Genomic DNA, 26,206 nt, shown 5'->3' with positions numbered 1-26,206 from the left:
AGCTGGGGATCATGAAGTAGTTAACAAAAACTGTTCTTCACTAGCCAGAAGAAAAATCTTTGAAAAATTCCTGCTAGGTGCGGCTTTAGCACCTTTGCCATCATGAAAGATTTCTTCCGGAGCTTTTATAATACCTAACACACAGATTTTATAAGTTGCAATATCAAGCCCAGACGATAGCCCAGAAACCCTCCCTGCTGAGCTGAGAGCTGTGCAGAAATCTGTGTCTGAGCCCTTCAAAACATCAACTGGATCCTGCCAACAGAAATAGTTCTTGACAATTGCTCCTTGTTATCCGAGGAAAAATTCTCTTTGACTATTCAGGATCATAAATTGAATACAAGAGGAGATCCAGTAGACAAATGTTTTGCCCATGTGAAAATAAGAGCTTATATTGTTTTATTCAATTATAAATTATTAAAGGAAATGGAAGACCGTTAGGATCATCCTTTCCTAACAGAGAGATCTTTTTGTCAAAGGTACTGTTTTCCTGAAGTTACTCCAACGAAGTATTACACGTGAGAAAATTAAATGCACTACCAAACCCATCCTGATTTCTGGTACTCGACCGATGACCTGCTTTCTGATACTCGACCGGTGAGTATCACAAAGCAGGAGAGAACTCTATAGAGTTACAGACATCTGAAATTAGTGATGTACGTGCACATTTATAACGCTGAGACTTGTATACCACCCAGGGTTTGCTGGGGAGGACGGTGCTACTTTATTCCAAACCAAGCCACTGCCAAGGAAATTTCACCACAGATTTAGGATTTAGGTGAGTTCTCAGAGCAGTAAAAATTACAGACATTGAAGATGCCGTGAGCAGGTATCAGAAGGTTGATATATGCAATGTAGTTTTCAGTGTGGATTTCACTCCTTCTAATACATGAGAGAGATAATTGCTGCTGGCTACACCATCGGTCTAAAAGCATACTGCAGTTCTGAGAGCGAACCCATGACAACCATTTCAACAGGAAGCCCATGAATACTGCAGCTCTGATCTTCTTAGCAATGGAGGCTGGTGTGAGGCAGGAGGTGCTCTAGAACTTTTCTCACCTTCCTGCTTGACAGTGATGCCTTTGTCGAGAAGGTTTTACTACAAGTTAGGCTACGGAGAAATAAATAAGAAGTCTCGCTTGTCAGGGTCTCTCCCCTTCTGTGTGATCCCTGTCCAACAGGGCAATAGAAAACACATGCTGAGATATAAGGTCCCTCCTTCAACCAACAAAAGAAGGCTTCAGGTGAGCATGATAAACACATCAAAACAAACAAGATATACTAAAAGTGGGGGGAGTTTCTCCCAGATGGTGGGGGATACAGACCCTTGAGAGCCTTTAGACTATGACTACCACCCACTGCTAATAGATGCGGATGTTCAAAGCATAGCTTTACTCCTATTTTTAAAATACGTAATACTTCATACAAACGTTTCCAAGGAGATGTGTGACTCAACTTAGACCGCAGATTGGAGAAGAGCTGTCATTTTAGAGGGATAAATCAGATTTGCTCAGTCCAACCTCAGAGGGCAAAAGAAGAACCAATGGGAGAAAGCCAAAGAAATGCAAAAATGTAGATGCTATTTAAGGAAGAATTTTCTAACAATCTGTGTTCGCCAAAAATGGAACCGGCCGACTTGAAAAGCAGAAGTGTTCCAGCAGAGGCTGGGTGGCCATCTGTCAGGGATGGGTGCCCGGGGGGCTGGCTGAGTCGCTCTCGTCTGATTCTGAGAGTCTGGGGGCAAACGAACAGGTTTAACTCATCGCAGCTCAGGAAGAAATCTAAATGCACTGGATGAAAGATGTTAATCGTTCCAGTCTGAGGCTCTGCCTGTTCTCCTTCTGAAAACTGATGACAATTTAAGTTACTCAAGGGAATTGTTAGATTCTCCAGAGTGCTTGTCATGCCTTTTTCTACTTCCTCCGCCAATTTTTGGGCATACCACGCTTGCTAGAATCTTGAGAACACACACACACACATACACAGGCAAGAAAGAGGGCAAAACACCCAAGTCAACAATGTCTGGCATCTCTAAAAAAGGCAGGTAAGAAGCTGAAATTGGAAAAAATAAATTAAAATTAAACTTTGGACAATCTTACAGAACGTATCTATTTGGGCTCCCCTCATTTCTTGTTATCAGTTAAGTGAAAATTCTATGCACAGGCAACCATGATTCTTTCAAGTGACATGCTTATGGGGAGGGGTGAAGATAAAGGGGAGACAGTTTGGTGAAAAAAGAACCAAGATGCCTGTGCAAAACGGGATTTCTACATCAGGCTCAGAACCCATGACTGCTGACAGTTTTGTGTGAGTCCTATGCAGTCCTGTGTCTCTTATCTCTCTCCAAATCGTGGGAATAACCTAATCTAGAACACAAAAATACTACCCAATGAATGAAGGCTTTGAAGGACTTTGCAGAGTTAACAGACTTTGCAAGGTTGCATAAAACACAACATTATGAACTCGGCAACACCCACCGTGTCCACTGTCTTCTTTTTAGTTTCCCACATGTTCCTCCCCCCACCCCAAATGAAATAAATCCTGTTAGAAACTGTTGTTAGATGCTGTCCAGTGGATCCCAACTCACAGTGACCCCAAGTGACAGAACAGAACTTCCCCTTAAGGTTTTTGAGGCTGCAATGTTTACAGTTGCCAGGTTTTCTCCTGACAACCTTTCAATTAACAGCCAAGCATTTAACCACTGTGCCACCAGGGCTCCTTGATAAGAACAGGTACACTTGTTCTTAACCCAAGTAAATGTAACACAGGTGATAATACTGAAGTGCTACAGGCTTATCTCAATAGTAAACATTTAAGTTATAATCAAGCAGTCTCAGGCGTACCAACCACCATTACACTCAGAGAATGAGGTAACGATACCTTTAACTTGAAGTAGCTTTTACTGTGTCCTGATATCAGGGCAACAAGGAAGGGAGAGAGGCTCAGAAGAAGAAATCCTGGCAATTAAGATCCAGCAGTCTCCGCTTCAGTGCGCTCACACGGCCTGTGACGTCACACTGGTGTGGGCCCCAGCTGCCACCTTAGCTAGTACTGCCCAGGACTGTGGTATGAAAGGTCATTAATTTAAGAGAGGGAAGAAATTCACCTGGCTTCCAAGTGCTTTTTGCTATCTCCTTTTCTACGCATAAAGGCCATATAGAAAGATTTTGTTAAGAGACAGAAAGCTATACATGACACACTTCAGAAAGACTTGCTGGAAAGATAGAGGCAGAATGGAAGACATTTTCTGAGGTGGTCATCTCATTTCAGGATCCTCTTGAACTCTGAGGCAAGAAGAGAGAAATATGTGCAGGGGTCCAAAACACACAAGAGTGTCAACATTCACAACTACAAACCCTAAAATTCCTAGGAAATGACAAACATGATTAGTCCTCCAACTTGATCTCTTAATTTTCAGAGATTAAAAAAAGGCCAACTAGAAAGATGTCAAGGAACAAATTAAAAAGCGTGAACAACCTCCCCTGGAAAAGCCCAAGGTTTTCTCTTTCCATCACGAGAAACAATTTATGTCTATCACCTGGGGCCTAACGAACAGGACACTTACCTAGTGTGTCTTTCAGATTTTTCACGAGCGAGCCCTTCTTCAAGCTGTTCTTTCTTTCCACATAATTGGACGGCACGTACCCCGTCTTGTTGGCTGCGTTTCGCACCCGCCACCATGTCTTGGAGTCATCCAGCAGCCACAGGCGCTCATTCTTCTTGATGTCAAGTTCCTGATCCTGTTGGGCAGTGTAATCCCACTTTGCTATAACAATCACTTCTTCTGTCATCTTTCATGGAGTCCTTCTGCCAGCAAAACATTTGGAGACGCTTATTAGAGAACCATTCAGATGCCTCATCCTTTGCACCAACTTGAAAAATCATGCATTTACAGCTTTTATTACAACTCTGCAACCTGTTGTCTCCTGGGTCTTGAAATACTCAACCTTAAAATGACCTTCTTTCAACACACTTTCGTATTTTGTTTAGAAACAGCAAACTTATATAACAAATCCTATGTTCCTGCTAGTTTTAAACACTGGGGATTCTGCGTGCTCTGCCAAGAACGAAAACAAATTTTCAGAAAAATCTAAATAAAAATATAACTGAATGTGTTCATTCGATAAAATAAAACCAGCTCCTTATAGCTGACATGTTTACATCCATTTCCTTGGGATATGCTGAATTTTATGAACATATTTAATAAACACAACCCACCCAAACTGCTCCTGCAAATTAAAATAAATATAGTCCCGAATACAATGTGGTATTTCTGGATTGGATCCTGAAATAGAAAAACGAAATGGGCATAAACACTGGTGAAACCCGAATAACACCCAGAGTCTGGTTAATGGTGATGCACCAATGTTCATCTTGTGTTTTTGACAAACACACAAGTGTTCAGTAAGATGTTCACATTAGGGGAAGCTGGGTGAAGGTGCACAAGAATTCTCTGTAGTGTCTTTGCAACTTTTCTGTAAATATGAAATTTACCCTGAATAAAAAGCTTATTAAAACTAACAACAAATAAGTACAGTATATTATGCATCTAGTTAAGTATCCAGCAAAATGTACTTGGTAACTAAAGGATTATAAACTCGTTGGCGCTGAGTCAATTCCAACTCATGGCAACCCTATAGGACAGAGTAGAACTGCCCCATAGGGTTTCCAAGGAGCAGCTGGTGGATTCAAACTCCTGACCTTTTGGTTAACTGCCAAACTCTTAACCACTACACTACCAAGGCTCCCAAAATGAATATATAGTTACCAACTATTTCAGCAACTTAATGCCTACTCGGTAGAAGACAGGCCAGTATCCTTTCAGCAGAAAAGGTCAATATTTAGTCCTTCAACTGACTAGAAGTTTCCCCAAAACTAAGAAGAAAGGAATGCTAGACTCTTAATTTAAAACTCCCTTCAGCCCTGACAGAGAGTTCTCACTATTTTACGGGGGTGGCTTCAGGATTACAGAGAGCACCTATGTACAGTAATTCCTTGGAAGCACAAATACTATTTTTTTTTAATAAATACTATTTTTAAATAACATGACATTTTCTACTAGACAGTAAAGAAATTTATAAATAATACATGCCCTCCTCTATCACGGGTTAACTTCCAAATTTACAGATAACAAACCTTTTGGGAAGAAGGAAATGTTTAATAAGCCTTATGCATAATGTATAAAATATCCAAGAGGATATCATTTACACAAAGCTCATTTCAAAAGAAGTAATTTTGTTATCTTGAAAATCTCCAGTCCATAACCATGTATCTCTCTAACGTGACCTTTATGTGTTTTTAAAGTCATTCAGGCTGTTCTTTTTAAAATAATAATGAGAGGGGCTACAGTAAGGGGAACGCAGTTCAGAGAATACTCCATTTGAAAACCAGGTTTGTTTCTTAATTACACAATTTTCAAAAAAGTTTCTAATTAGAACAGTTCATTACTTAAGATCAACCATGACCTAACCAAACAAAGCTATTTACTAATTTTCTACTGTATGAACAGTGGAAATCCTGGTGGTGTAATAAAGAGCTACGGCTGCTAACCAAAAGGTCAGCAGTTCAAACCCACCAGGCGCTCCTTGGAAACCCCCTGAGGGCAGCTCTGCTCCATCCTACAGGGTTGCTGTGAGTTGAAACTGACTCAGTGGCAAGGGGGTTTGATTTTGTTTGGTTTGTATGAAGAGCAATTAAGTAAGGAGCTGGCTGGGCAAGGTCTGCCTCAGGGGTTCTCAATCCTGATCTCAAGTTAGCATCACATGGGGAGCTTTAACCCTTTGGTGACCCAATTATTTTCTGCTTTGAATTTTTTGTTGATACCATGTGTTTTCATTAACGGAAGCTTGCTGAATCATTGAGTGTGTCTGAATTTTTGGTAGGTTAGTATGGATTTTTTTTCTCGCCCCCTTCCACAAGCCTACCCTAAGTGTTTAGTGGTACATATAAAATACCAATATCACATATTCCCCACTGGGGTCTACTGGTACACCTGTGTAACAAATAACAATTTTCAAAATTTCTGTTTGTCCTACCAAAAATTCAAACATCTCATACAATACCCTGTAAAAACAATCATTTGTGGCACATGGCTGTCTCTTCGGTTTCAGACAGTATTAAAGGCGCCTGTCTTGCAGCAGCACACTATCAGTGGTACAGCAACTTCCCAGCAAACCCCAGAAGCTGAAAAAGTTCATGGTCGCTATATGTACCACCAGGCACGAGAAATTAAAAATGCGCTTGCCTGAGGCTGTACCACAGACCAATTATATCAGAAGCTCTAGGGTGAGGCCAAGGTATCGATAGATTGTTAAAGTTCTCCAAGTGATTCTGACAGGCAGCCAGGGTTGAAAACCACCAGTCCAGAGAGAAGACATAGCGGCTAGCCTGGGAAAGGCCTTAGGGCTCCAAAGCTAATCACAGTCTTGTTGTTGTTGGATGTCCTGGAGTCCAATCCAACTCCTAGAGACTTCATGTGACAGAGGAGAGCTACCCCATAGGGCTTTCTTGGCTGTAATCTTTACGGAAGCAGATCGCCAGGCCTACCTCCCGCAGAGCCACTGGTGAACCCCAACCGCCAATCTTCCAGTTAGCTGCTGAGTACTTAACCATTGTATCACCAAGCCTCCTTAATCACAGTCTTAGGAGGCAAAAGCCAAACAAGACAGAACAGAGCTAGAAATCCCCTCCTCATGGATGCTTTCCTGAGTAGCAACCGTGACACTGGATCTGTGGGCTGTAATGAAGGCGTAAATGTTCAGTTTAGGGAAGTGCACAAGCTCTGAGTACCAAGTATACCATAGGTAGTTCACACATGTCAATTCAATTCACATCAACTTAATCTCGACCCACCCCTTTTGGGGAGGTTTCATCCTTTAGGAGACTGGGAATCACAGAGATCAAGTCGCTTGTTTAATGAAAGAGTCAGGATTTGAGCTCCAGTCCCAAATCTATGCTCATTTGCTCATTTTGGGGTGGTTAGGGATCTAACGTGTGGTCTGTATTCTGATAGGCTGATTCGAACCTAAGGAGCCCTGGTGTCACAGTGGTTAAAGTGATCGACTGCTAACTGAAGAGTCTACAGTTTGAACCCACCAGCCACTCCACGGAGGAAAGATGTGGCAGTCTGCTTCCGTAAAGATTACAGACTTGGAAACCCTATGGGGTAGTTTTACTCTGTCCTATAGGGTCCCCATGAGTCGGAATGGACTTGAAAGCAATGGGTTTGGTCTTTGTTGTGGTTGTTTATACCAATCTAGAAAATCTCTGATTCTAAGAGAGATGAGAGTAAAAAGTTCTTAGGTGACTCCATGGTAACTAACAACAAAAAATGTACCTAGGACGACTGGTTGTTCCTTGGCTACAGCAATAGGTAATTTTAAATCTATCCTGATTGATTACTGACAGCCTCCCATGAACAGAACCAATTCCGAAGGCCAGCCAGCCAATCAACAGCTGCCTCACTCCAGTGAGAGTATGTCAGAAGGCAACCAATCAGCAATAGTCCAAGGCAGTGACTTTGCATCCATGGTTAACCCTTTCATCTCATGGGTACCTTGAGGGACCAATTACCTTTTCAGCATCTGGGGTTTACTGGGAATCAGCTGCACCACTGACAGTCCATGCTGCAGCCAGGCAGGGGCCTTTATGACTTCTGAAACCTAAGAAACGGCTGTGTGCTGCAAATAGCTGTTTTTACAGGGTATTATACGAGGTGTCTGAATTTCTGTTAGGAAAAATAGAAATTTTGGAAATTTGTATTTGTTATACATATGTACCAACAAACCCTGGTGGGGGCTCTGGGGTATAATTAGTGGTATTTTGTGTGCACCACTAAACACTTAGGGTAGGCTTATAGGAGGGGGCGAGAAAAAAAAGCCATACTACCTACCAAAAATTCAGACACACTCAATGATTCAGCATGAAAACACGTGGTATCAACAAAAATTCAAACTAGAAAATAATTGCTTCGCAAAAGAGTTAAAAGGTCAACCAAACCCTGAACCTTATACTTCTGCAAATCTAATACCTAAATGCACACATCCGAAAACCCTTCAAAAGATTAGCTCTTCGCTCAGGAGGCTCTGGCTTTCAAGCACACCTCTCCCCTGATTAAAATGCAACACATTCGGCTTTTTCAGATACTGAGTTGAAGCAGTGAACAAAGCACCTCACCTGTGTCTGAATTACCTCGCATGTAAAACAAGCTGCCTAAATGTAATGCTAAGTTCTCTCCCACCTTCCTCATTTATGAAATAGCCTGCCAGATAACAGCCAGGGTCACTGCCCTCATGGACCACAAACCAAGCGGGAAGAAAGAGTCACGTAAAAAAAACATACGGGAGATGAAAGAAGACAGTGGGTGATTAAGCTGCCAATAAATGATACAGACCACACCTGCCACAAGAGCTGAGAGAAAAGGACGGTAACCGGGACTTGGAGAAGGATCAAAAGGAAACGGATTTAGGTCTTAAAAGATGGGAAGGAAGGGACCAAGCAAAGCAGTAGGAGGAGGCATCCAGGCCAGAAAGTTGTTTAAGCAAGAACCAGGTAGGAAGAATATGTTACTAAGAAAAAGAATGAAGAATAGTGGAAGAGACTAATTAAAAAAAAAAAAAAACACAGGATATATATTTGTGAATCTTTTTTCTTTCTTTTTTGAAGCCATTTCAATGTGAAGTACTTTGTTAGAAAACTCAAACTTAATTTGCTTCCAGCCAAGGTATATATCAAGGAATATACCATGGACTGCCAGAAGAACAAACAAATATCTTAGAAGAAGTACAGGCAGAATGCTCCTTAGAAGCAAGGATGGCAAGACTTTACTTCACATACTTTGGACATGTTATCAGGAGGGACCAGTCCCTGGAGAAGGACCAGCATGCTTGGTAAAGTAGAGGGTCAGCATAAAAGAGGGAGATCCTCAAGGAGATGAACTGACTCAAGCATAACAATGATTGTGAGGATGGTGCAGGACCTCACAACTCTACTGCACAGAGGGTCCCTATGAGTCGGAACCAACTTGATGGCACCTAACAACAACAGAAGCCAAGGTATCGCTCAGCCCACCGCCCCCCAATCATTGCTCTTCACTTCTGAAGACGTTTGATCTTCCTTTTGTTCACCAGCGCAGGTTGGAAAGGTCGATGGAGCCCACACCAGAGGGTTTTGCATGTAGGGCAAGAGTTCAAATTCCAGCCCTGAGGCTTTGGAAAACATTCTTAGGAGCCCCACAGGGAACACAAGTTATCTTCAGTGAAGTATAATTTTCTGTGGCATGGAGGATGGATTGGAATAGGAAGAGACTGGAGATGAATCAAGATCAATAAAACTAGGCAGAAAAATGAACTTAAATTTCTAATATGGAAAAGCCCCAACAAAAGAAAGTCTGAAAAAGTGCTTTCTAAATAAGTGACTACTGAAATATCACCTCAGAGATGATACTGTGATTTAGCCTAAGACAGAATCATAGAGGTCAAGTTCAAAGAATAATGTGTCTTTCTCTCTCCAGCTTAAGTTCAAGGAAACCTAATTTTCACCTTCATGAACTACAGCTAGTTATCAGTGAGATCCAGCCCACGGAGAGAACAGCCAGCTGGTTGGTATCATACAGTTAGGTCACATCTTACATGTCACATTACTACTCAGGAATAAAGCTCAGCAGGGAGCTCAAGTTACGCCGAGTAAAAGAAACTGAAAAACTTCGTGAACTAGGCTGCTTTTTTGAGTCTTAGGTGAGAGAAGGTTAAGAGAATGAAAAATAGAAACAACAGATACAAAAAATTCCTTGGCTCAACAGTTTTCACTAACCCCTAAAATATCATGAATCCTATTCTGAGACCCCCCCTTTTTTTTTTTTCTAAAAATGATCCCATTTACTGCTTTCTGCTGTGTAACATACTGCTTATAATAGCCAGTGCCCCCATGACACCCCAAAACGGTCACAGATATTTCTAAAGAGGTCATGGAACCAAGCTAAACCACTTGGTTGTAATGGCAAATAGAAGACAGGAGTCGAAAATCTGGGGTTCTAAGCTTAGCTGAACCATTGGTGTAACTTTAAGTCCACGTTGGGCTCAAGCTTACTCTATAAAATGGAGATAGCAGCATCTACTTAGGCTCACAAGACACTTTTGATACCCACGAGAAACACAACAGTGTAGTGTTTAAGAGTGGGGTTTACAAACAATAGTTTAGCTTAACTAATAAAAGAATGTCTGCCTTGAGCACTGTGCTCTTTTAAGATCTACCTATGTGGGATCACAGTGACAACAGCAATCCAAAACGTTAGACAGGAAGCTTAGGGGGCAGTGAGCTCCTGTTAGTGGGGTAGGAACAACTCAAAGAACGTAATTAATGTCTGAATTGTACCTGTAGAAAATGGCTGAATTGGTATATGCTCTGCTGTGTATATTCTCAACAAGAACAACAAAAATTATTTTAAAATGTGGGGTTTCAGGTCATACAGATACAGGCTGAAGTCCTGCCACATCACTTGCTGTAGCTGAGGTTCACTTAACTCCAGCTTCCACTTCCAGAAAATGAGAGATAATAATAGTACCTACAGCTAGAAAAGGCCATCATGTTTGGTACAGGGTCAGTGAAAATGAGAGAAACCCTCCATGAGATGGATGGACACAACAGCCCAACAATGGGTTCAAAATACCAATGATCATGAAGATAGCATAGGACTGGACAATGTTTTGTTCTGTTGAACATCAGGTCGCCATGAGTCAGGCGTGGCTGGGCAGCAACTAACAAAAACAGTAATACTTAACTTGTAAGGTTGTAAAGAGAGCACCAAGTACACTGAATAAACTCCCAAGAACGGTAGCTACAACGTAACTAAAGGCCTCTATACAAAGTAACACCCACACTCTATAAATAAATGTAAGGTGGGTTTAAGCTTTCTGTTGATTCCTACATTCATTCTATCAGAAGGTACCACGCATTCTTCCACGGCACCTGGGGTTCCTCGGTAAGGGAGACAGGCCCCCTCTCTCTCATCATTCAAGCTCTCCTCAGAGATACCTCCCCTCACTGTCTTAAGTCAGTATCATTGTCCCACCCTCTGCTTCCCAGAGGTCATTTAGGATATAACCTATTGTTTCATTTTCTCAATGACACTTAAACACCACCTGAGATTACCTATTCAATTACTCATTGTCCAACCGATCATATTCCCAAAACCCCAGTGCCATTGAGCTGATTCTGACTCATAGCGACCCTGTAGGACAGAGTAGAACTGCCCCATAGAGTTTCCAAGGAGCGCTTGGCGGACTTGAACTCCCGACCCTTTGGTTAGCAGCCTTAGCACTTAACCGCTATGCCACCAGGGTTTCCACCAATCATATTAGGTATCAATAATGGTTATTTAGGCTTCAGCCACCTGGTTGAATGGAAACTCAAGGTAAAGGCAGGCTGGTGATTCAAGATTAATATACATCTGCCCATTCACTCTTCTACCAACTACCAGCTTAGCTAGCCTCAGAGACCACCACAGGCATACAGCTTTAAAAAACTGCCAATCTCACTTTCCAATATAAGTAAATCTTAAATGGAAGAATTCTGGTTTCTTGAACTCAATTCAAAATACATACATACATGCATAAACAAACGGATCAATAAAACAAATCTAGCATTTTACCTCTATCGAATTAATTTTAAATTTCAGAAAAACAAATTTGTGTACATGTTTTTTTTTATACACCAAAAAGACCAAAAACCCACTGCCGTTGAGTTGATTCCAACTCACCGCAACACCGTAGGACAGCGTGGAACTGTCCCATAGGATTTCCAGAGCTGTAAGTCTTTACAGAAGTAGAGTGGGCATCCTTTCCCCTTAGAGCAGCTGGTGGGTTGGAAATTCTGACCCTTTGGTTAGCGGCTGAGTGCTTAAACCATTGCGCTACCAGGGCTCCTTACATGTGGATACCAAAACCGAACCCATTGCCATAGAGTCGATTCCAATTCATAGTGAGCCTATAGGACAGTGTAGAACCGCCCCATAGAGTTTCCAAGGAGCATCTGGTAGACTCGAATTGCTGACTTCTTGGTTAGCAGCCATAGGGCTTACCCACTATGCAACCAGGGTTTCAAAAAATCGGGGAAGCTGGTAGTTACTGACCAAGTCCTGGCCACTTGAGAGCTAGTTAACTGCAGAGATTGTGGTTTATAGAACTGCCCCATAGGGTTTCCAAGGAGCGGCTGGCAGATTTGAACTGCTGACCTTTTGGTTATCCTGAATATGTGTCTATGAGCAAAGAATTGGTTTAGAGAATAAGCAACTGGGAAAAGAAATTGAGATTAGATGAAAAAAAAAAGTGTCACCCTGACCCTGATTTTCAACAACACAGTCTAATATAATCTACTTCACTATAGTTCTTTTGAGGAGCCGTGGTGGTGCAATGGTAAAGCACTCAGCTGCTAACTGAAAGGCTGGTGGTTGAAACCCACCCAGTGGCTCTTCGGGAGGGAGACCTGGTGACCTGCTCCCAGAAAGATTACAGCCTAGAAAACCCTGTAGGGCAGCTCTACTGTGTCACAGGGGGTTGTCGAGTTGAAAATTGAACTCAATGGTGCCTAACAACATAAACATGGTTCTGTAGAGTTTTTTTCTTTGTAATATCTCATGTCTTCAGGAGGAAGAAAAAAATGCCATCAACCAATTCATACGGAAATTCACTCAAACATAATAGGTTTTTCATAGATATGGTAGATAGACTAATACCCTCCTCCCCCAAAGATGTCTATATCCTAATCCCTGGAACCTGTGTTACCTGGCAAGGGCCGTTAAGGTTACAGATGGAATTAAAGTTGCTAATCGGCTCCCTCTGAGATGGGAAGATTACCCTGATTATCCAGGTGGGCTCTGTGTTATCAAACCAGGCCTGATAAGTGGGAGAAGGAAGCAGAAGAGTCAGAGTGAGACTGAATAACTCTATGCCACTAGCTTTGAAGGCGCAGGAGGGGCCAAAAGCTGCGCCAGCCTGCAGAAGCTGAAAATGGAAAGGAAACAAGACTCTTCCTGAGAGCCTCCAGGAGGAACACTGCCCTGCTGACACTGTGATTTTAGCCCACGGAGACCCATGTTAAACTTCTGACCTGTAAGGAATAAATCTGTGTTGCTTTAAGACACTCAGTTTGCAGCCACTGGCTACAGCAGTAGAGAACACTAATAGGGCAGTCCAAACAAAGGGAATACTTCCTGTTTCCCTCCACTTATCATAACGCCTACCCCCTCCTTAGTGTATCTTTGTAAATATCTAAAAATGGCACATTTGCTTAAGGAGACTTCCTCAAGAAAGACTCTCAGAAGCAACTATAAAATACCTTATAAATTCTTATTTAAAATTCCAAGTTGTGCTGTTGTAGAGAAAAGACTTGCCAGACGCCAACTAATCTGACAGGAGTTGGCAGGAACCTGTGGTACTCTGTGGGGGAACAGAAAGGCCAGTTGGTGGCTTTTCACAAGCAGTGTCACTAATTACAGCTACCATGCTTCCGCTTTAACCAGGACACAATATGGAATCTAGTGGCTGTTCCAACTCCCAATAAGTTAATTAAGCTGTGACGAGAATCAAGGTCTTTTCTAAGACACCAATAAAGACACTACATGTCAACACAGAAAAGAAGTCACAGAGCTGGGTTCAACACACCTTTTTGTGTACAGAGGTGGAGATGCCAGTACAAAGTGCCATCCCAATGGCAGAGGGACATAGTTACAGTACACACAACCAACAGGTACCTTGTACTGGCACTATATATGTGTTTTATATGTGTTACCAAAACCCATTGCTGTTGAGTCGATTCCAACTTATAGCGACCCTACAAGACAGAACTCCCCCATAGGATTTCCAAGGAGCAGCTGGTGGATTGGAACTGCCGACCTTTTGGTTAGCAGCTGAACTTAACCACTGTACCACCAGGGCCCCCATGTTATATGTTATATGTATTAGCGATCATTAAATCTTTATAGCATAAGTAGGTATTGTCTATAGATATATTTTATAAATGAAACTGGGGCTTAGAGATATTAAATAACTTGTCCAAGTTCACAAGGATAGAAAGTGGTTGGAATGGGATTCCAGGCCACTAGAACTGTCTTTTCATAATAGCTGTGCAAGAGCCTGCTCCCCAGACAGGAGAGAGAAGACCTGCCCTCTTCCAACTCTTTGTTCTGGAATCAGGAAACTTAGATCTTTTTGACCACCCTCAGCCTTCTTCTTTATTATTCCTGCTTTATTATTCTCTACTGCCTGCTGTTAATTGGTAGCAGAATTTTGCTGCAGGGTTAAAAAAAAAAAAAAAAAATTCAAGGAGAAGATCAAACAAAAAACCAAACCTGATGCTGTGGAGTCCATTCTTACTCATAGCGACCCTACAGGTAGAACTGCCCCACAGGGTTTCCAAGGCTGTATCTTTATGGAAGCAGACTGCCACGTTTTTCTCCCCAGGAGCAGCCGGTGGGTTTAAACTGCCTACCTTTTGGTTAACAGCTGAGTGCTTAACCACTGTGCAACCAGGGCTCCTTATAGGCAAAGCATATGCTAATAAGAACTGAATTTCAATTTCACTTTGACAAACTGGTGTCATGGATTGAACTCTGTTCCCCCAAAAATGTGTGTATCAACTCAGTTAGGCCATGTGTGGTTGTCCTCCATTTTGTGATTATAATTTTATGTTGAGAGGATTAGGGTGGGATTGTAACACCACCCTACTCAGGTCACCTCCCTGGTCCACAGTAAAGGGAGTTTCCCTGAGGTGTGGCCTGTACCACCTTTTATCTCTCTCAAGAGATAACAGGGAAGGAAGGGGGTGGGGGAACGACCTCATACCAGCAAAAAAGCAGCACCAGGAGCAGAGTGTGGCCTTTGGATCCAGAGTTCCTGCACCTGAGAAGCTCCTCGACCAGGGGAAGATTGAGGACAAGGACTTTCCTCCCAGCCCAGAGAGAGAAAACCTTCCCCTGGAGATGACGCCCTGAATTTGGATTTGTAACCTATTAGACTGTGAGAGATTAAATTTCTCTTTGTTAAAGCTATCCGCTTGTGGTATTTCTGTTATAGCAGCACTAGATGACTAAGACAAATGGTAAGAGAAAAACCAAGAGAAAACAGCAGTATCTCTCCATCTTCCCGGTGTGTTTTGGTAAGGGGCTTGTTTGTTTTGTTTTTCAGTATTTTACTGAAGGTGGCCGAGAAAGGTCAAAAAGGCGTATCTTTCCCAATTCAAAAACAAGGGGTTGAAGAGTGCAGGTCCTCTCTCTCCTGTCTGGGGAGCAGGCCCCTTCTGCACTGCTGTTTTGGGGAGCCCACTTACACGTCACTGCAACCACACTCACTCCTACTTACAGGTGAATGCTATAGGGCGGATGGAGGCTTTGTTACCTATCAGTGAGACCTCGCTTACCTTTGACCCACAGGTTATTTTGGAGACAGGCTCTAATGATCTGTTTTCTAATTTTATTGGATAATGGTCAAAGACTGTGGCCTGTGAAAATCTCTATTTCTTTGAATTTGGCAAGATTTTTGACAAACGTGTGATCCATCTCTGTGAATACTCTTCTTCAGAAGACAAGGGTTTGGAATCCGGCCTTGGCACTAACCATTGGGTTAAGACAGGGCTAGAGCCCTACAGCCATTTTTTCTTAGCCTCAAGACAGCCCCTCACCCAGGCCATTTCCTGGAATTCTTTTTCTCCTCAGAATTCCCTTGAAGAGAAACAGCCATGGGCTGGCCAAAAATGACTTAAACTGGTTCTGACCCCCATCTTGGCACTCCAGATAACCTTTAGCTCATTAACTGTCTCATGCATGGTAAATTCCCCACCCTGCGTGGAGAGCTAACATGCTAATGAAGAAAAATGGCTAACCTCCTCCTGCGTGGGGGAATTGAACCTGGGCCTTAGAAAATGCTTACTCATTCTAAAATGCTGTGTACCTGCATGTGCGCCATTTTGTATTTTGAAATTGATCCTGCCTATATAAACCTTTTTTTAGTTATATAAACCAGCCTCAACAAGCTGCCTGCGAGGCAGTCTTGGACAGCTTGGCCAACCAATAAAGTTAACCTTCTGTTGTCTGTCTTTTTGGCCTGATAGAGTCACGCAGAGCATAATCCGGAGTTCCTGGCATCAGGGTGACCTTGGAGAAAGTGACTCAACCTCTTTCTGACCTTCATTTTTGTGTTGTAGGGTCAGAGTTTGAGATTAAATGAGACAATTCATGGAAAGCATTTAGCACAGTACCTGATAACTGGCCCATGTTCAATAAACATTAGCCATTACCGTTATTGTTTTAGCCACATCTATGTAATGCCAAATCAAACGACTCACTGGACTTGAATGTAGTCCGAAATACTTGCACTAGATTATGGATCGTGCCATTTAAAAATAGAGAGAAAATTTACAATAACAAAAAGATGTGCTAATAACGCTCAAAGGTAGTACCATAAAATTTAATGCCTCAGTATTGTGAACCCTACTAGAAAGTTTTACAGAGAGACTCCAGTGGGTCTTGGGTACGCCCCAAGCTCCACTCCTCTGAATGATGATATTTCCATTAACTCCTCATTGCTGGAGAACTGGCCACGAATTAGCAGGCACTGCCAATGCTGCCACTGCGGCTAACACTGATAATACCAGCTTGTATTTTGATAGTGATTTTCAGCCTAGTGGGGATTTTCATGTGTCTGTAACACCTACCAGAATACATTTCACAGACAAGAAGGTGGAACTACATCATCATGAAAACGTAAATTTAAAGTATTTGTTGATGTTTATTCCAGAGAACCAGGCGGCGAAGTGTGTACCTGGATCAGTAATCATCTGGCTTCTTCCTTCCCTTTTGCTGCCTGCTCCTTCCCAGTCTTCCCTCCTCCCCTCCCTGGCTCCCAGCCCTGGAGCCTGTCAAGTGCATCCACCTCCCACTGCTGGCTCTGCCTAGCTTTTGTTCGCAGAGCTCTATCTCTAGGGCTGAGGGCCACACTGGGTACTGCACCTGCCTTTCCAGCCACTCATTGGAAAGATCCCCATGACCCCAGATCAGGATTTGACACTGTTTAAATACTGACTCATAGCAATCCTACAGGACAGAGTAGAACTACCCCATAGGTTTTCCAAGGAGCAGCTGTTAGATTCGAACTGCCAACCTTTAGGTTAGCAGCCAAGCACTTAACCACTGCACCGCCAGTGCTTCGAATAGAGAATACAATAAGCACTGTTCAGCAGAAGTTCAAGCACATACTACACCACCTAATTTCTAAAGTGACCCTTCTTCTATACTGGAGCCTCAGTGGGATTTGCTAGGGAACGGGAATTTTTAATAAAAAGAAAATTTTATACTTAATGAATCTAAGGTTTTGCACTGCCCGCCCCTTTCTAAGTGAATTAAAAAAAAAACCCATTGCCATCAAATCGATTCCAACTCATACAGCAACCTTATAGGACAGAGCTGAACTGCCCCCATAGGGTTATTAAGACGTACCTGGTGGATTCGAACTGCCATAGCTCTTAACCACTGAGTCACCAGGGCTCCTTTAAAGTGAATATCTACCATTAATTCATCCCTACTGCCAGGATCAGGCTCCACCCAAATTAAACCACATAAGGAAAATACCTTAAAATGAGAATTTATCAATCAGTTGTCAGGAAACAGTCCACCAAGCAACTTATTTTACTATGTGAAGTGCCGGGACATAATCAGCATTCTAAAAGACTAGAAGACAAGTCAACACAACTCATTAGTGTCTGGAAAATTTTACAGAAGAAAATAATTGGTGACATGGCTGCTTCAGCTAGAATCTGGAAAATGCTATTTTACACATAACTTACCATCAAGTCACAATCGGGTATACACTGTGCTAATCTTTCTAAGCGTCCTGGTGGGTGTCTTAAACATTTGTCACACCGGGAGGAGGAAGGTTATGAACCTTAAATGATGCCGAAGTACCATGATGCATGAGAATCACCGACATTTTAATGTTAATTTTATTACACAATGTTAATTGTAAAATAAACAGAATTCCAAATAACTGTACTGGACTCTGAATTGACACTGCCTTACCAAAATGGAAGGCACCAGAGTAATGGGGTGACGGAAAAAATATTAGCAATGGAAAAATGCCCATAAAGCATCTATGAAAGTCAACATTGATAACTTTGGTTAAATTTGACCCTCTTAAAACGCAACAGGCTGTGAAGTACTCTCAGATAATGCACACCTATGGCTCCCAAAGCAGACAAACAGCAATCGGTCACTGTTTTTCACGGTTTACTAGGACTTGCTATTTTCTTCCCTACAACCGTAATAGTTAGCTTTTATAACTTAAACATCTATTTTATCAACATATCAAAATACAAGTGTCATGAGCATCCTCAGTTCTAAAAATGAATTCAGCTATACTAATCAATACTTGTCCTTTCTCCCTCCTATTTCCTTATTTACAGTTCTCTTGCCTCCAATATTTTGAAGCATACGAGGTTGACACTAGAAGCACAGTGATTTAAAACAACACGCGTCATATTATCTGGGTCTCATAATGTTCAAATATGACTTAAGTTGCCAAAATCATTACAGTTCTTCAGATTTACAAGGCTTATGCCCACATTCCTAAGCAGTAAATCTGTTTCAGATTTTCCCGTTTAATGGAAGAGGGAATTCTAGAAAGCCCCTCAGTACGCAGCCTTTGTGGACAGGGATCCTCACTGACACCTTGTTCAGCATACTCCCGATACAAGGGAGGTGAACTGGGCCTGTTTTGGGTTTAGTCACTACACAACAGATACTGCCACAAATGGATTTGGAAAGACAAGCGCTTAAGGTTTATTTATTACAAACATATGATTCTTCTAAAGAAAGCTTTCGTTATCATTCAAGAAAACAGAATAATGAAATAAAGGTTTTTAGCATCTGTGGCTCATTTTTTAAAAAATAAACTTATTTTTTAGAAAATTTTAGACTTATTAAAAAAAAAAAAACTGGGACAAAAGTATAAAAAGTTTCCATACACAACCAGGTTCCCCTATTATTAACACCCTACATTAGTATGGTATTTGATACAGTTACTGAAATTGTATTGCTAAATTATTATTAACTAAACTCCGTCCTGTATTCAGATTTCCTTAGTTTTTACCTAATCTCCTCTTTCTGTCCCAGGATCCCACCCAGGAGACGACATTACAGTTACTCAACATGTCTTCTTAGGTTCCTCTCGCTGTGTAACATCTTTGAGGAGTACTGGTCAGGTATTTTGTAGAATGTCCCTCATTTGGAGCTTGTCTGATGTTTTTTTCATCAGACATCAGACTGAGGCTATGAGCTTTTGGCAGAAAACCAGAGAGGTAAAGTGTCATTCTTGTCGCATCATATCACAGGTACATGCTATCAACATGACTTGTCTCAGTTGAGGCAGACCTGGATCACCTGACTGAGATAGTATGTGTCAGATTTGTCCACTGTAAAGTTACCTTTTTATCCTCTTTCCATACTGTAGTCTCTGGAAGGAAGTCACAATGCGCAGCCCACACCTAAGGATTGGGGGGTTAGGCTTCACCCCCCAGAGGGCAGAGTGTCTACATAAAGTGTTTGGAATATTTCTGCACAGGAGACCTGTCTCTTCTCCAGCCCTGCTCTATCCCGAAGGACTTATACACCCAATTGCCTACTGAATATCTCCATATGGATGTCTAAGGTACATATCAAACAAAACGTGTCCAAAACAGAACTCTACACAAATAAAACTCTTGTGCCCCCACAGTTTTCTGAGTAAATGACATTTTAGACAACCACTGTTCACCTAGTTGCTCAGGTCAAAAAACCTGGTGTTATCCCTTAAACTCTTCCTGCTCAGTAAACACCGGGCTCACCTGTAAAATGTCTCCAACCCAACCATTTCTCTTCCCCTCCACTGGTCCACCGTGGTCCAGGCCAGCAACAATCTCTTGCTTGGACTACGGTAACTGTCTCCTAATTGCTCTGTTCCCACACCTTGGTCCTACTCCCAGTTTATGTGCCTTATAGCTGCAGCCCATGTTGACACTTTGAAGGTGATATGTCTCACTCCTCTGCTCAAGCCCCACTATGGCTTTCCATCACACTAGAGTAAAACCCAAAACCTTTACAATGGCCCAAAATAAGCTGGCCCTGGGTACTTTCTCCAAACTTATAGCCCACTGCTACTCTGCCTCTGATGTTCCTCAGACAAACTCCTGTCTTGGGGCCTCTGCACTTGTTCCTTCTGCCTAGAGCGTTCTTCTCCCAGATACCTGCACGACATATCCCTCATTTTGCTCAGGCTTCTGTTCAAATGTTACTTGCCTTGCTCCTCTCTCCCTTCTTCATATCCCATCCCTGACCAAAGCCAATTCTGCCAAGCCACTCCTGCAGCGCCTTATCTGAAATAGCTGTTACCCTACACTCTAACTTTTCACGCTGTTTTCTTTTTTCCATGTCACCATCAGTACTTCATGCACATTTTTACTTATTAGCAATTGTCTCCCACTGGATATAATTCCTCGCAGACAAGGACTCTGTGCACTGAAAAAGAGGCACGATGGGCAATTCCCATCTTCATTTCTAACAGCCAGGTAGGCACAAGCATGGGTCCAATTCCCACCTGGTAGTGGGTCCAGTCCTCACCTCCCACTTCTTTATCCTCATCACCACCCACCTGAACAGCACACTCTCTCTCCAACCTCCAGCCACCCAGAGCTGGATGGAAGCTCACAAGTTAGACGGACTAACTTGTCTAATCGCTATCCGTTCAGCCCTTCACTGATCCCAGCCATCCCACACCAAGTGAGGACACAGAAGTCAGAAGGACTCTGTGCTTCAGACCGCCGGAGAGGCAAACAGCCCCAGCTGATTCACTGCTCCTTTGGATGCATTAATTCCTTGGAACAGCTCATAAGATTTGCAGAGAATACCTGCACTTACAGATTCATATAACCAGAAGCAATACAATGCAACTGACACGCACAGCACGGTCTGGGAGGGGTCCAGGCACGAAGAAGCTTCCATTGTCCCCAGGGATGTGCCACTCTCCCGAAGGGGCATGCTCTCTCCAATCCAATAAGCCTTCTATGCGCTTTGCTGCACATTCATGATTGACTGAATCAATGAATATGCATGACTGATGGCATCATGCCCCCCTCCCTTCCTGAGGTGGTTTGTATAGTCCCAACTCATTTGCATATATTCTCAGGAGCTGTCAGGGGTTGCACGTTGTGATGTTTAATGTTACGTGTTAACTTGGCTAGGCTATGATTCCCAGTGGCTTGGCGGACGCTATGTAATCAACTTCCATTTTGTGATCTGATATGAGCAGCCAATCAGTTGAAAGGGGAGTTTCCTTGGTAGCGTGGCCTGCCTCCAGTATACAAATGTATGTTCTCGCAAAGCTCACTCTCTTTCCTGACCCTGAACTCTTCTTGTAGCCTGACCTCTGGTTCTTGGGGTGTATGCCTGCTACCTGACCTGCAGACTTTTCATTTGCCAACCCCCAGAACCTCATGAGCCAGCAGAGGCCTCCAACCTGCCACCTGACCCGTGGATTTGGGGCTTGCCAGCCCCCACCAGTGCGTGAGCCATTTCCTTCAAGTAAATTTCTTTCTATATATATCTATATATACGCTTCACTGGTTTTGTTCCTACAGAGAACTCAGACTAAGACATTCATGTATATACTCAAAAATATTTGAAGGAGTGAATGAATGAATGGCCTGACTATGCTCTTTACAAATACCTGTTGATGGGCTCCTCTGCCATACTCAACCCACAAATATAAAATGCCCATAGGCTACTGCATCCTATACCGAAGTACTAATTCGCAAATGGATTCAAATTTAAGATGCTTCATTTAAAACAATTCTATTTTTTAAAAAATATATTCATTGTTATTCTACACAATACCAGGTCTTTTGCACATATGATGGAGGCTAAATCCCCATTAAAAGTTAAAATTTTATACCACTCAGCTACTTTGAGTAAAAGGGTGAAAATACATGGAATACACATAAATATTCATGAAATGCAGATCCACGATGACGAGTGAATCGTCTAACTCTTTCTAGCAAGTGACTGCTACAGCAACACATGAATGAAAGATAAAAGTTCAGCAAAGCTTCTTAATACCAAGAAGGCATAGCCTAAGACTAGATTATATATGTTGGACAAAAATAATTTAAGTACTTTAAAAACAAGTCCAGGCATTTACAAAATTTGTATTTATCTTTACTAACCCCCAAATTTAATTTAAAAATAGGCTGCTGAAGGCTGAAACAACAGAACATGCATACTGCCCTCTCGCAGCAGAGTTATGAGAATACGAGATTCTTTTGTTATGCGAAAACCTTAAAGTTCGTAAGTACTGGTATCCGTCATCTGTGCAATAAAAGATTTCTGTTGTAGTTAAACAGTCTGGCTTAACAGTAAGTTCCATGTAGGAATTACCCATTTCCATAGATCAAAACTTGATGAAATGTCCTTGTAAAGAAACCGTGGCAAGCAGCACACATAACAACAAGGGACTGGTATACAGAATCTATTAAAAAAAAAAAAAACTCCTACAGTTCAATAAGAAAAAGACAACAACTCGATTGGAAAATGAGCAACAAGCAGTCATTTCACAGATGGTCAGCACAAGTGGTGAATAAACACAAAAAAAGCTCAGCCTCACTCCTAATCTGAGATCACAATGAGATACCATTTTGCCCTCAATGGATAACATTTTAAGTGTGATAACGTGTTAGGAATGCTACAAATTAGTGAGAATCCTCATATTCTGCTGGAGAGAAAATGATGGATATTTTCCTATAAAGCTGAATATTGACATAATCTACAATCCAGCAATTCCACTCCTAGTTACAGACGGTAGTGAACTTCACACTTGTGTATAAACAGACTTGAACGACAACGCTCTAGACAGCATTCCCTGTTAAGAAAAAAAAGTTCAATAGGAGAAGGGATAAACTGGCAGTCTAGCCACACAATTCACCCTCATATGAAAGTGAAATTACAACAATGCTGAGTAGGACAACAAAGTCAGAGGGCCACCCAGCACATGGTTCCATTTTCACAAAGCCCCAAATCAAGCAAAATGAAACAATGTTGTTTAGGCTTACCTATGCATTTATCTTTAATATACATGTGATGAAACTACTGGAAATAAAGGAGTAAATAAATCAACGATGGCAAATAGACCAATCTTCCCTGCAGAAGAATTCTAAGTAAATTATGGAAACCCTCTGCCTCAAGGAGGTGCAGCCCAACTTCCCACCCCCCTTCAGTGTGGGCTGCACATAAATGACCTCCTTCCAAAGAGAAGAGTATGGAAAGAGGAAAAAAAAGGAGTAACCCTTCAATGGACAAGCCTTACACACACAACCTCGGCCAGGTACTCAGGGTCAACCTCAGCTGTGATTTATCAAACCAAACCCATTGTTGTCCAGTCCAGTCAATTCCGACTCAGGGAGACCCTACAGGACAGAGTAGAGCTGCCTCATAGGGTTTCCAAGGAGCGGCTGGTGAACTCGAACTGCCAACCTTTAGTTAGCAGTAGTAACTCTGAAACATGGCGCCACCAGGGCTCCAACTGTGATGTCATGTTTAAAACAGGTATCCTCGGTACCATGTAATGAGGATGACACTTTACGTCTGGGGTCTTCCCACCAAAACCCCATAACCCCAGTCGAATCACGACAAAAACATCAGGTTCATCCCAACAGAGGAACATTTCTACAAAATGTTTGCTTGGTAAAACCAAAAAAAAAAAAAAACCCAAACCCACTGCCATCGAGTCGATTCCGACTCACAGCATTTGCCTGGCAGCAGCTCTTCAAAACTGTCAAGGTCACTAAAAACAACGCAAGCCTGCGAAATTGTCACAGCTAAGAGGAGCCTAAGGAGGGTTGATGAATAAATGCAAGGTAGTCTCCCAGATGGAATCCTGGGGCAGGAAAAAAGGACATCAGGTAAAAACGAAGGAAATCCTAATAAAGTAAGGGCTTTCATTTACAATAATGTATCCACGATAGAGGTTCAGTAATTGTGAAACATGTACTATAATAGTGTAAAGTGTTCATGATAGGGGAACCTGGGTATAAGGTGTATGGGAACTCTGTACTGTTGTTGCAATTTTTCTAGAAATTTGAAACCGTTCTAAAGTAAAAAATTAAAATAAAAAAAGGGGGGGGTCTTAAACACTAGCAAGCGGCCATCTGATATGCATCAATTGGTCTCAACCAACCTAGAGCAAAGGAGAATGAAGAACACCAAAGACACAAGGTAATTATGAGCCCAAGAGGCAGAAAGGGCCACATAAACCAGAGACCACATCAGCCTGAGACCAGAAGAGCTAGATGGTGCCCAGCTACAACCCATGACTGCCCTGACAGGGAACACATCAGAGAACCCCTGAGGGAGCAGGAGAGCAGTGGGATGCAGACTTCAAATTCTCATAAAAAGACCAGACTTAACGGTCTGACTGAGACTAGAAGGACCCCAGAGGTCATGGTCCCCAGACCTTCTGTTAGCCCAAGACAGGAACCATTCCCAAAGCCAAGTCTTCAGAAACGGACTGGGCTGGACCATGGGATAAGAAAAGACACTGGTGAGGAGTAAGCTTCTTGGATCAAGTAGACACATGAGACTATGTGGGCAGTTCCTGTCTGGAGGGGAGATAAGAGGGCAGAGGGGGTCAGAAGCTGGCTGAATGGACACGAAACTAGAGAGTGGAGGGAAGGAATGTGCTGTCTCATTCGGGGGGAGCAGCTAGGAGTACATAGCAAGGTCTATATAAATTTTTGTATAAGAGACTGACTTTATTTGTGAACTTTCACTTAAAACACAATAAAAATTAAAAAAATAAAAAAAGATTACAGCCTGGGAAACCCTATGCGGCTGTTCTACGGAAAGAAAAGAAAAGAAAAAAAAAAAAGCAAGGGAGGAAGCAATGGGATGGGGTGAGGTGGACACTCTAGTTTCCCCAGTATTGACAATTCTCTAATTCTGAAGTCTGGTGGTGAATGCATGAGTTATCTGCTTTATTATTATGCTGTGTAACTGCACAGATGGCATCTGCGTAGTTTGTACCTATCAAACATCACAGATACCATTGTAAAAATGAAGCACAGAGGTCATGCAAAAAGATGAGCATTTGGAGTTGGTACTTTACTAGCTAGCATTCCGCCAGCTGCCAGTCAGCAGGGCTTTGCCCGGAAGTTCTGCACTCTACTGCCACCCTGACTTCTGCCATCCAGGGCCAGGCACCCCAAATAAGGCATTAAGCTTATCTGGGTTCAGCTGAAATGTAACACCTATTTTTGGGAAGGTCTAAGCCTCAGAGAGATGGAGTGTATGAACTCATACCTAGACCTACAGTTTATATCTAGGCGCCCTGGTGGCACAGTTCATTAAACACTTGGCTGCTAACTGAAAGGTTGGTGGTCCGAACCTACCAGCCGCTCTGTGGGAGTAAGATGCAACGGTCTGCTTCCAAAAAGATTTACAGCCTTGGAAATCCCATGGGGGCAGTTCTACTCTGTCCTATAGGGACAGATACAGTTATATATCTATAAAGCATGATATAGTTTATATCAGGTAGTAGCCTCTATCTTCCTATGGGTGCAGGTGAGGAGATGCATGAATGACGGCACTGTGCTGTGTTGAACACTTTCTAATTTACTAATAGCTCACACATGCGGGATCTTATTTTATTCATATACCAGCCCTAAAGGAACATATCATTTCTACCAATTTATAAGCAAGGACACTAAGGTTACACAGGAAAGTGACCTGCTCAACATGCCACAGCCAATCAATGACAAGCCGAGGTCCTGGGTCTCCCGACTCCAAGGTTAGTATTCATGTGTGTAAATCATGACAACAGGTATTTCATTGGCAGTTGCTGGCATGATCTGCAGACCCTTCTGCTGTTTGCAGCCTTGTTTCTTAGGTTTAAGAGTCAAAACAAAGTATTAGTCTACGGACCACATTCTTAAACACTGCACTCCACATTGGCGTGTCTGTGTGTATTTAGTCACGGAGCTTTGGTGAATTGTAACCTTCTTCTGGTCAATGCATGCTGTTTATGTTTTATTTCATTTGATCAGCATTAGTCAGTTGCAGGGTAAATTACTGTAGATTATACATGTATATGAAAACAAAAACTAGGGCTAGAACCCAACTAGGAAACAGGATATTGGTTGA

At 42.3% G+C, this 26,206-nt stretch overlaps 1 protein-coding gene across 5 annotated transcripts in view; it reads right to left on the bottom strand.

Moving 5' to 3' along the window:
* NCK2 (NCK adaptor protein 2) overlaps positions 1 to 26,206 on the bottom strand; it is a 176,197-nt gene that overhangs the window by 51,486 nt on the left and 98,505 nt on the right. For 3 of the 5 annotated variants that reach the window (XM_010593577.2, XM_023552618.2, XM_023552620.2), the window contains exon 3: positions 3,566 to 3,807. In XM_010593577.2, coding sequence (XP_010591879.1) covers positions 3,566 to 3,791 — 226 coding nt within the window. In that variant the 5' untranslated portion in view covers positions 3,792 to 3,807. Of the gene's footprint in view, positions 1 to 3,565; positions 3,808 to 7,572; positions 7,727 to 26,206 lie in introns of all 5 variants that reach the window. The other 2 variants (XM_064268582.1, XM_064268583.1) reach the window with 2 other exon arrangements.

Source organism: Loxodonta africana, chromosome 15 (genome assembly GCF_030014295.1).
Source record: "Loxodonta africana isolate mLoxAfr1 chromosome 15, mLoxAfr1.hap2, whole genome shotgun sequence".
Taxonomy (NCBI): Eukaryota; Metazoa; Chordata; class Mammalia; order Proboscidea; family Elephantidae; genus Loxodonta; species Loxodonta africana.
The sequence above is the reverse complement of the archived record's forward strand: the minus strand, read 5'-3'. Positions and strand labels throughout refer to the sequence as shown.